Consider the following 12452-nt stretch of genomic DNA (forward strand, 5'->3'; position numbering starts at 1 on the left):
CTAGAGAGTGATCCAATTAGCATATTAATTTTACTTGTATTTAGTCAATGAAGTTAAACTGTCCACTGTCTAATATTTATTTTCAGTTGGCATCCATTCATTGCTACTAATGAATTTAGGAAATGGAAAAATTTCTGCAGCAAAATAATGCACTAGAAAATTGTATATCTTGGTTGATTTTCTACCCGAGATCTCAAGTAAATGATTAAGAAATACCGTCTTAGATATTAACAAATAAAGTTGACTGTTTTTAAGACCTGATTCCTTTTCAAAAGGAAAGCACTGAGTATTAAGAAACAACATTGTTAACCAATCAAGTTGCACAATACAAAACAAAAAAATTCAAAAAGTGTTTGTTGAAGGCATAACTAACATAGCATACCCTAAACAAAACACCATAACTACTTAAGACTACAGTATGGATTGTATTGTGTTATCATGAGATCAAAGTTAGAGGTGGAAGACTGCCATTCATACTTGTTGCTACATATCCCAGCTGAGGAATCAGATGCTCATCTGCACAATTCTCTCTTCCTGGTACCAACCGCTGGTATTTTGTTGGGTGAGGGTTTCCATCCACATCTACCAAGAATGGTGGGGGCATGAGGTGAGGAGCCTGTTGAGTCTGCTCATCTAGGACATAATTGTTAGAATCTCGAATCAGTGGTCGGTAGTCAGTGTGGAAGAACATCTGATCAGGAATCTAGAAAGAAATGAAACTTAAATATAATCAACTTTGCAGGGAGGAAAACGACATTACATACTATAGTAAACTGAGTACACCAGAAGGATGAAGGGTGAGGCAGGCCTCCAGTTGGTGCCAGAATGCTGTAATTAGTTTTATGAGGAACAGCCAACATGTTTCAAACACACTGGACTTCCTCAGAAGCAGAGGGTCTTCATAGGTCTTATTTTCATTGAGCTAAAACAGTTTACTCAATGTTGTTTCCCAAACCAATGTTTCTAACACTTAGTAGTTCACCTCCTCCTCCATTTTGTTTTTTGTAGCACCTTTTTCAAGTTTTAACTCCATGAAATACAATGTTATCCATTAACAAAATTCCCAGTTGAATATTATTTTCTGAATATCCCATGAGACAGTGTATTTTTAACAATTAGGGTGACAATTTTGTATAGAACTGCAGAATATAGGTTCAGCATGAGGAAACATACTGGATTCGGTAAGTTTGGGGCAATACCAGACTGAATAGCTAAAACCTCAACAGTTCGGTACTTTATTCAAAAATCAAAATGTTCTTTATTTTTTAGCATGCCCTTGTCTTAACCCTCTGATTAAATTTTATCTTAACACATTTATCAAATGAAGCTTTAGTTGACTGAGGCTTGGTTCAAACATAACTTGGCAGCTTTAACACACTGCGGTTTGTTGAAGCATAAAGTAATGAGCTTGAGCAATTCCTCACCCCCTTCACTCTAGTTCATATGCTCAGTTTAAAAGCAGATTTCAATTAGAAACCACAGTTTCTAAAGATAACCAAACCAGTGACATGTGATTTAATCAATTAATCAATGGCTGTAAAGCAGGATTGGAAACTAGGCTTGTAGGCAGCACTCAAATGCCACTTCCTGTTTTGGACAAAACAGGAAATTGATTTAACAAATCAGAGGCACCTCTCAAGCAAGGTTTGCAAGAAGAGAAGGAAGCACTAAGGCTTATTCACTGTCCCAACAATCAAGGTTACACTGGAATTGGGCCTAAAGACTGATTGTCTATACTATACAGTACACATGAAGCAGAAATCAACAAGCTCAGAAGAAATAAAAGCTGAATATGAAATGCATTTATTAACACTACTAATTTTTCTAGCAATGAGAAAGACTGAAAAAATACCTTTTCATAAGGTTTGCTACAACCAAAGCCAAATATCAATAGATGCCCATGAGAATCTGTACAGGCAAAGTGTTGTCCATCTGATGAAAACTTGCAGTCAAAGACAGCACCATGTCCTTGTCCTTCAATCTGAATAACAACACAGAACTTACAAGTATTCTGCTATTTTTAAAGCAGTCAATTGACAAATATTTCATTAGAGAAAGTGTCTCCTTCCTGAACAACAAGCAACACTTGCCACTTACTACAGTGCACTATGTTGGTCTATATGAATATCTTAATTTTATAATTTGGCACACAGCAAAAAAATACCAATAGGAAACAGAACACCACTTTTAGAACTAGAAGCAACTGTAATATTCAAGAGACTTCTGATAGCAAATAACAAAAGGCCAGTGTTTAAATAAATGCTGTACAAGGCCTGTTTAATTCTACAGTCATACCTCATGTTACGTTTGCTTCACATTGCGGCTTTTCAGGTTATGAATGCGGCAAACCCGGACATGTTTACTTCCGGGTTCGCTGTGTGCACTTCACGCATGCGCAGAAGCATTCTATTGCGTTTTGCACGCAAGCAGTAGCAGTGCTCTACTTACGGACTAAATGGATCGCATTCATAAATAGAGGAGACAATAAGTTATGTAGCTCTTTATCACAGTTGTTCAAACAAGTGGATAAATGCTGAACATAATGGAAAAAAGAACACAAATTGCTTGAAGAGAAATAATACTTACTAAGTTAAAATAATGTTTTATCTGAATGCCTTTTGTTACATCCCAGATAAAAATGTTCCCGTCATGGCCTGCAGACAACATAATCCTGGAATCAAATGGGTGGGGTTCCAAAACAAACACTTCATCCATATGTCCCTTTTGAATAGGAGTAGAAAGAGATGTTACTTTTGAAGTTAGCTGGAATTCTTATTTTAAAAGACTGAATGTAGAATACAATATTTGGTCTATGTTTATATAAAATGCCACATTCTGAATCAGTGCTTACTGTGAGGTCATGAAGAAGCTGCCCAGTATAAGAATTCCACACTTTCAGCAGATGATTGTTCACAGCAGTAACCACCAGCTTATCATTTTTACTCCAAGCTATCATGGTCACCTTAGGCTTCATATATCTGTCCTCTTCGGAACACAAATCACTATTTCAAATAAATTAAACCATTTCAATACATTAGAATTTTTAACATTTTTTTAAAAAAGTTAAACAAAGTATTGATCTAGAGATCTAACAAACTATTCAAGTGAAAATTTAAATTTAAGCTTCTTGAAACGCAAGTGTCAGATTATTGGGAATCTGTTCACAGAAAAGATTGAAACAAACATTTTAGAGCAGAAGCAGCAGCATCAATTACCCTGGTGTGCTAGAAAATGACAGGCACTCCTTGCTCTGGAAAAGGAATGAAGCAGTAACAGCACTTTCAAGTTTGTGTCAGATTAACATAGAGGATGCCAGAAAATGAGGAAAATAAGCAAGCAAAAGCTGGGTGGTTCTTCCCTTTTCTTTGATGGGTGTTCCTACTTCACACTAGCAATTTAAAGACTAAAACTTCCTTGCAAGATATACCACTTTACCACTAGAGCAGCTAAGCATACTCATGACTGTTTTCCAACAAAAACAAGCTTTACACTCCCACCCTACTTAGAAGCTTTCATTCAACTAAACAAGGTAACTATATATTACAATAATATAGTACATTTCATAGTCACTTAATGCTAATACCCCATATAAATGAAATACACTACACATACCCAGATAGCCTGTCAGCCATGTCCAACAAAACACTCTTCCACTCAGCTTGTTGAAAGCGCCATATTCGAGCTGTTCCATCTCTGCTGCCACTTATGAACCTTGGCATAAGTTTAAAAGATACTATGTGACATATAAAAGATAAGCATAGTGTTCAGATTTAAGAGGCACCTTTCAGAAGTTTTAAATATGCAAGCTGCATATACAAAAATGGTATGACTGGAGAACACTATTCTCCAAAGGCTGCCTCCAACTAGTTCAAACACATTTCCCAAGGACATAGGAGAGAGTCAGCTTTGCAATCAGAAAATTTGGAAGTGAATCTAACTCCCCACCACACTCCAGAGTAAAGGAGTGCTGTATTACAACAAAATGTATACATCACCCTCCTAACACCCTACTCAATGGGTTATCTTTTTCTGCACTCTGTTTTCGTAAAAAACATCTGAGGTGCCCATAGATAAGAGTGTTGTGGGAACCAGCCCCAAACAGCTGCCATGAGCAGTTGTTTTTTTTAAAAAAGTGAAAGTCTTCTGTACCAGAGGGCATAATCACAAAAATCCCACTGGTCTTTCTAATCCATGATGTTTCTTCATCCACTACTTTATAAATTATTTCCATCCTCATTCATAGGTTGGCAGTGGCAACTCTCAGGTGGTACACGAGAAGGGTAACCCCACGCCCCATTAAGAGATGAACAAGCCACTTGCTCCATGAAATCACTCAAAAGATCTCACTTTTGTGATTTCTCTTTCTCTCAAGCAAAAGAAAATTCCTGAGTGGGGCCTAAGCATGGGTGTCAGAGAAGAGCATCAAGTTCATACATTACTGCACTGAGGGAAGTGATGGCAATTGCTGGCAAAAACACTAAAGGAGGGTGCAAAACAGTGTGGTAATGAGTGTTGCTGGGGTAATAGTATGGCCTGAAGGGCGTTGCAAGGGTGAGAGGCCTGGAGGGATGCATTCACTTCCCATGTCCAAGGCTCCTCACCCCTGTACTAAATAAAGGTCAAACAGTGCATCTCTAGACTTTTTAGAACTGCACATCCAGTGCTTTCCTACACCAATCTAGTATATGTGATCAAAAGACTTCATGCACATACTATTTCCTGAACCGGAGCAGGAAAACTGTGGCCCTCCAGATCTTGCTGGGCAATAATAATAATAATAATAATAATTTATTATTTATACCCCGTCCATCTGGCTGGGTTTCCCCAGCCACTCTGGGCGGCTTCCAACAGAACACCAAAATACAATAACTTGTTAAACATTAAAAGCTTCCCTAAAAAGGGCTGCCTTCAGATGTCTTCTAAAACAGTGTTTCCCAACCGGTGTTCCGCGGCACACTAGTGTGCCGTGAGACACCGGCTGGTGTGCCGTGGGAGGGAGGCGGGCGAGTCGGGCGGCGAGAGGCGGCGGCGGCGAGGATCCGCGTCGAGCCGGGGGCGGCTCCGCGGTGGTGGTGCCGAGCGGCGGGGCAGCGCGCGCAAAAGGGAGGAGCGCGAGACAGCGGAGGAGGAGGAGGCCGGCATGTCCGGGCAGCAGCAGCAACAGCAGCAGCAGCAACTCCCGGCGACGGCTCCTCCTCCGCCCGCTATCGCCGCCACCACCACAACAGCCGCCGCCGCCTCAGCTGCCGCCGTCCCTCAGTCCCTCGCTCTGCTGCCTCCTCCCACCCCGGCAAGGGGAAGGGAAAAAACGTTCACTTTTGTGCGTCCCTCCCAGCGTGACGCTGCGCGCTGACGTCACGGGGCGGGGCTTTAATGGTGGTGTGCCGCGAGATTTTTTTCCGGTAAACAGGTGTGCCGTTGCCCAAAAATGTTTGGGAAACACTGTTCTAAAAGTCTGGTAGTTGTTTTTCTCTTTGACATCTGGTGGGAGGGCGTTCCACAGGGCAGGTGCCACTACATCTTCCATCAGCACCATCCTCACAGCACAATGGTCTGGGATGATGGGAACTAGAGCCCTACATCTGGAGGGTCACAGGCTCCCTAACCCTGTCTTACACTAAAAGTAACTTTGTGTGAATGACATTGAAGTCATGCTCCTCTACTTCCTTCCAAAATTGCTATCTTTCACTTGTAGGAAAACGAACAAAAATCAGACCATGCTGTGAAAGGAAAAAAATGAACCTTCAGTGTGAAGAAACCAGGAATTTAGCAACATCCAGTTAAGCATAAGGCAATTTCTTATGAACTGGTGCAGAGAAAAAAATGGACTAAAAGTTCTACATTAGTCTATATATGTCTGCATTGTAACTAAGATGGGAAACCTGTACACTCCTGATGTTGGGCTCAAAAATTTATTATACCTGACCACTGGCCATGCTAGATGGGCTGGTGAGAGTTCAACTCCAATTTGAATTCTGTTCCATACTGGTCTAAACTGTTTTTCTGTTTTACAGTATTGCTAGATTTTCTTAGGACTCTCCAGTTTACTGGTTTTTCCACTCAGCATCTCTCAGTGTAACATACCTGTCATCATTATTAGAAAACTGAATGCTGTCAACTTTGTCCTACAAGAGAGAAAGTTGTGTTACAATAGAACGCAAACAATGCCCATTAAATGCTTAAGTCACTCCACTCCTGTTTTGTGATTAAAGGAATATTAATTCTAAAGATGAAGGACTGTAACTCTCCAGTGTTTTGAATTCACCCCCGAAGGCACACTCCTCCATTGTCTCCCGGGACAGATGGATGCAGCAACTGGGACTGTCCATGTATAGGAAAAAATTGGTTATTCTCCAGTTGAATTATGAGTAGGGCCAAGAATTTAAGAGCCCTGTTACATTAGTCCAAATGTCCATTAATTGACCCCAGCATCCTGTTTTCCAAAGTGGTCAGCCAGATTTGTCTGGAAACTGCAATCTGGGCACGAGAGTAATTACCACCTTCTGCTCTTGTGCCCCAGTGAACCACACAATGGTAACCTTGCATTACAGTGGTGCCCCACAAGATGAATGCCTCGCAAGACGGAAAACCCGCTAGACGAAAGGGTTTTCCGTTTTTGAGCTGCTTCACAAGACGATTTTCCATTGCGAGTGTTCCAATTTTTTTCCACTCCCCCCCTTTTTCTAAGCCGCTAAGCCGCTAATAGCCTTTTAGCCGCTAATCCGCTAAGCCTTTAATAGCCGCTAAACCGCTAATAGCGCTAATCCGCTAACAGGGTTGCTTCGCAAGACGAAAAAACAGCTAGACGAAGAGACTCGCGGAACGGATTAATTTTGTCTTGCGAGGCACCACTGTAACTGGATTACTGTAATGCTTTCTACATGGGACGGCCTTTGAAAACAACATAAAAGCTGCAGTTGGTACAGTATATGGGGGCCAGGCTGCTAAGTGAGAAGACATACAGAGGCCTTACAACCCAAGTTTTAAAATAAATGCACAAATACTTTTCTGGTCTAATTTCAAAGTGTTGCTGGTGATTTATAAAGCCCTAAACAGTGTGGAACTAATGAATTTGGACTGTGTCTCAGTACACTGTTCAGCCTGCATTAACACCTTCCAGGAGGCTCTCCTTTGCATCTCACCTTTAGGAGTTGTACATTATGTGAGGAGGCCTTCTCTATGGTAGCACTCAAGATATAAAGCATCTTTCCTGTCTGAGGCTCATGTGGCACCAACTCGAGTTTTTTTTGCCAGTATCAGGTCAAGACTTCATTCAGGTATTTGCATGCTGTTAAGTTTGCTTTCTAATATTGTGCTCTGCTTATTGTTTTAAGATTAGTGCTGGTTACTTATGGTTGCATATGTTTTACAATGAAATATGTATCCTCTCTTAGAGTGGAATACTTTATGAATATTTTAACATTATAATGTATACATATTTATAAAACATTTAAAAAACTAAATAATAAATAATCCTTTTTGAAATGGTGCTTTCAGTGGTACACATAATATTCCAAATTTAAATTATGGCTTCCCAATCCTGCCTTGTTTAAAAGCAATTAACCATTGTTTCCTGGTTCAGACACAATGCTGGCTTTTCTGCCATTGTATGCAAGGGTGCATGACGATTGCGTTTCCTGACTTATGAAGCTGAGATTCTGAATGTATAAAAGGTGGCCACTGTGCTATGATCAGGGTTTTACGTTCACACAAAACCTTTAACAGAACCAATCTGTTAACAGTACAATTTGTTCCACCTCCTAATTATGTCAACCACAATAACCTGGATTTTAAGATCAGGTCTTAAGTCTGCATCAGTCAGATTTCAGAACAGCTTTTTTCAATGTAACTATATATATAATTAAAAGAGAAGCTCATTGAAATTTAACACTGAATTACTTACAGCATGGCTCTCTAGCTCTGCAACTTTTTCAGGTGCTTCAGAACCAAAGTAATACATTCTGATAACATGGTCAGTACTTCCAGTTGCTAAGAACATCCCACCTGAAAATTTAAACAGTAGTTTAGAATGCTAACAGGCAGCAAGCTATAAAAATATGGATTGGATCCAAATAGGTTAGTTGCACTTAAGTCCCACTGATTGCAAAAGACTGAAGTTCAACCAGCTTAATCTGGACCCAACCCATTATTTCTAGAACCAATATAACTACTTATTATAACACTGAAAGTCTATCTCTAGATCATGATGAATGCATAGCCATCAATGCTTAACATTCTTAAAAGGTATTCTACTTCAATTAAAACCTTTTTAATTTGTAAAGTACCATACAGTCTGAATTCTGTATAATATATGAAGAAGGTACGTTACCATCACTATAAGAAGTAATACTTTTAATTTACATGCTTTAGCAAAAGTAAAATAAAAATATTTATGGTTTCTCAACTGAAGACAGAACAACCTGCTTCGTTAGCATGTATACTTACCAACACTAAATGAAGAACAAAGCATTTGAACTCCAGGTCTAGGTTTTTCTGTGAATTTCAGTGGCCGGTTACTTTAGAAACAAAAACAGGTTTTAAAAATACATTTTTAAAAAAGTACAATGAATTCCACAAAGATATTCATTTTAGAAAATACAATAAAGCCTGCTTCAAATTTCTTCATGCACCTATATGTTGCAGAACAGTTGCAGTATCATTTTTATTTTGCTTACTTCAACAGTATTCTTTATTTCATTTCTATACTGCTTTATATTTTCAAGAAAAGGATCTGAATAGACTATTACCTGTTTTGAAGCTCACACTTTATTTTCTATGTCACAATATAAAATTTGATCTGACAGAACTAAAATGCTTTGCATCGTGAGAACTTAAAGATGGTTACATACTTGAATTTCATAGAAATGGTATCCCATTGCCAGAAGCAAATTGTTCCATCAACACCTGTGGAAGCCATGTAGCGCACTGAGTCTTTGGCCAATGGACTAAACTGTAAGTTAAAACCAATTGAAAGTTACTGTGCATCTTAACGGAAACAAGATAACAATATGCACTGACATTCACTGTCTAAAATTTATTTTCAGTTTTTAAACCAAGTTTCCTTTCCATGCATCTTCTACAAAATATTCAAAAGTATTTTTATTGAACATCAAATGTTAAATTTCACTTAACGCAAACATGATATAAACTGATAACCTGTCAGACTTTTCTATTACATATATTTACTTGGCATTAATACACATACACCATGCATAATTTATACAATGCTAATGTTATACTATGAGAATAAGACATAGTATAATGATGTACAATGTGACTGAATAAAGCTGAGCATGAATATAACTGAGCAAAATATCAGAAAGCAAAACTAAACAAAAATGAAACCATAATACAATACTAGTACAAGAGGAGACAATGAATACTGTACCTTAGAACTGACTATTTAAGTCTCATAATGGACGCTTTTGTATTATCAGCCACTATAAAGGACTTCTTTACACATCAAACGGTAGTACATGTGTCACTGCTACTGTATACACACAGCTGGGAGTTGTGGAAAAACCAGGTACATGTGCTATAACACCTGGAAAAACACATGCACTGCCACTGTGCCAACAGCTTTTGAGCTGGAAGCTGCATAACATATGCATTAGTTTCCTGTCATTTAATCTTCTATGAGGAAACTAATCTAGCACTGAACGCTGCAAAAACTGCAAACAATTTCACTCAGATTTCCCAAACTTATATTCATCGATGTTTAAAAGTACAGTGGTACTTTGGTTTAAGAACAGCCCTGTTTATGAACTATTCAGTATACAAACTCCACAAAACCAGAAGTAGTGTTCCGTTTAGCGAACTTTACCTCGGTCTACAAACGGAAGCTGAACGGTGGAAGGGCACCGGTGGCGGGAGGCCTCATTAGGGAAAGCGAGCCTCGGTTTAAGTACGGCTTTGATTTAAGAATGGACTTCTGGAATGGATTAAGTTCGTAAACCAAGGTACCACTGTATAATTTTATTTGAAGATACAAGCAAAACAAAATACAGGTTGTTTACCGAATCTCCAATAATTCACAGTGGGATAAACAGCTTTTGCCTCATTTTACAGAAAACTTATAAATTAGTGTCCAAAGTACAGTAGAAAAAGGCTCAACTTTTAAAAACATTGGAGCATACATTAGCACACGTTTCACACAAAAACAAGCAACATCCAGCTAGCTAAAAACTTACTTGCAAAGATGTAATCGATCCTGTGTGTCCTTGCAGAACAGCAATCGGAGCACATGTTCTGAGGCACCATACTCTGATAATTTTATCACAACTGCCAGCAGCAATCATTGTGTTTTCATAGTTTACTGCCATATCAGAGATTTCTGCTGAATGGCCTCTCAGTGTAGCAAGTAACCGGCCATTGTGCGTGGACCAAATTTTAACCAAACAGTCATCTGACCCCTAAAGAGAGAGAAAAATTCATTTTAAGCTGAAAGGCACATTAGAGAAGTCTGAAATATGCTTAAAAACAAATAAGCAAAACAAACAAACATAAAGACCCACATACAAAAGCATCAAGAATTCCAAAATTCAGTTGAGATAAATTAATAGCAATACTGCTGATTATTATCATCTATGAATCAGTCTAGCTAAAACAAAGAACAAGTGAGCAAGAGAGACAGTATTTGTTGTAGTGCTTCTTTTCTATTCATTTATCATTCATGAAGTTTACCATGCTGCTTTACTGGAAAGTAGACAAAAATATTGCTGTGTGACAGAACACACTAAAATATGTATTAGATTTCTGATTACTGTTTGTGAGTGCTCAGTAACTCAAGAGCAAAACCACTTTTAAAAAGCAGAAATTTCTCTTTACGTGTGTATAAATAATTATAATATTATTTTTAATTTTGTAAGTTTTTTTTAATCCAGCCTTCACCATAAGGTCCCAAGGTTAGGGTAAAACTGAAAATTATAAAAACATTACATATGTAGACCATTCTACACAAAACCACTCTAAACAGAACAGAATATAAATTCAGCAAAAATACACATCTATTTTAGAGAAATAAAATATAAATAATTTCAAGGGACAGACATCAAAAAGCAGTAACCAAAAGAGTAAGTGAACAATTGTCACAGAAGTAGTTGTTTACCTCTCAAGGCATGTAAAATACGTTAACAAAGATGGGTGGTTCTGCTACAGTTCACTTTTTCCTACAGGGGACAAAATTTCAGAATGCACAGAAACTCACAGTGAATATCCTGTGTCCAGTCCTATCAAACACCACACAGTAAACTGCCGAGAGGTGACCAAGAATTCTTCTGTGCATCTTCATATGCTGATACATGTTGCCTTGGAATATAGAACTGGATCTTGTACATCCGGTCAACTGTTTTGCATAATTTACTTCCACTAGAAGAGAAATAAGTCAAACATTCATTAAGGATTTTTTCAAAAAGTCATCATGCCGATGGAAACCTGAATTTAAGGTAATTATGCTGGTTGGAGTACTCTAAAAAAACTTCAAAACAATAACGTAAGAAACTGCCCTACACCAGGTCAAACTATTTGTCTATCTAGCCCAGTCTACTGACACAGTAACTCTCTGGGATCTCATGGCAAAACCACCTGCCACTTGATCCTTTGAACTGGAGATGCTACCAGGGTTAGGATCTGGAATATATTCTGAGCTATCACAAATATCCTCCTTTCATAGCTTTTCAACTAATAAAAATTCCTGAATATTTATCCATCATCTTTCCTTCTTACTAGGTGGCAAAGGCCACCTGCATGCACGATACACCTATTTCTTTATGTGAGCTGTGGCATGATTAAAAATAGGCAATAGGCCTTACCACTTTTCTCAGGAATCTCTACTCATGTTTCACTTTCACTTGCAAAGGCATAAACTTTGTGGAGGCATGTATTCCCCCATGATATGGGAGGCGGGAAGCCCTTTGCTGCTACTGCACTGGCATGCACATCAGCTGGGAAGAAGGAGCCTGCTGGAACCACAGTAAAGTAACCAGATGTGCAGCTCTTCCTGCTCCCTAGAGAGCCTGGGGCTCGGGGGAACTTTTCCTCAAAGAGCTGTGTGGCTCTTTCTCCCAGGTTCAGCTGAGCCTGCCTTTGTCCTCCTTCCCTGTTGAAATTTGGGGGGGGGGGGGGAGAATCCACCAGAACAAAAATGGAAGGAAGCTTCAAAATAAGGGGAAATTGAAAGAGAAAGGAAAACAAGAAAAATAAGGGGGAAGTCGCTTTAATTAGGCACTGATTTATGTCAGTGCCAAGCTCAAAAGACAGGAGAATGTGAAATCCTCCAGCAAGCATCTACATCTCCCAGTGTTAAAACTGTCCTCCATGAGCCTCTGGGGAATGTCCACCTCAAATGGCTATGTGGTATTGCAGAAGTATACTATAATATAAACAGCTGGGAAAAGGACAAAATGCTTGCTGTAGGAGTTGTACCCTGTAGGAGTTGCCTCTCCCATTATTTT

The 12452-nt window shown here is 38.9% G+C and overlaps 1 protein-coding gene across 2 annotated transcripts in view; it reads right to left on the reverse strand.

Annotated features, from left to right (window-relative positions):
* Positions 1 to 12452, reverse strand: part of BRWD1 (bromodomain and WD repeat domain containing 1) — a 44102-nt gene that overhangs the window by 25414 nt on the left and 6236 nt on the right. For both annotated transcript variants that reach the window (XM_082220202.1, XM_082220201.1), the window contains exons 7-17: positions 11207 to 11367; positions 10191 to 10412; positions 8850 to 8950; positions 8446 to 8516; positions 7904 to 8004; positions 6085 to 6125; positions 3613 to 3711; positions 2852 to 3002; positions 2587 to 2721; positions 1853 to 1981; positions 478 to 703 (exon numbers count right to left, since the gene is read on the reverse strand). In XM_082220202.1, the coding sequence (XP_082076328.1) occupies positions 478 to 703; positions 1853 to 1981; positions 2587 to 2721; positions 2852 to 3002; positions 3613 to 3711; positions 6085 to 6125; positions 7904 to 8004; positions 8446 to 8516; positions 8850 to 8950; positions 10191 to 10412; positions 11207 to 11367 (1437 nt within the window). The remainder of the gene's footprint in view (positions 1 to 477; positions 704 to 1852; positions 1982 to 2586; positions 2722 to 2851; positions 3003 to 3612; positions 3712 to 6084; positions 6126 to 7903; positions 8005 to 8445; positions 8517 to 8849; positions 8951 to 10190; positions 10413 to 11206; positions 11368 to 12452) is intronic.

This window comes from Podarcis vaucheri (assembly GCF_965113315.1).
Source record: "Podarcis vaucheri genome assembly, chromosome: 4".
NCBI lineage: Eukaryota > Metazoa > Chordata > Lepidosauria > Squamata > Lacertidae > Podarcis > Podarcis vaucheri.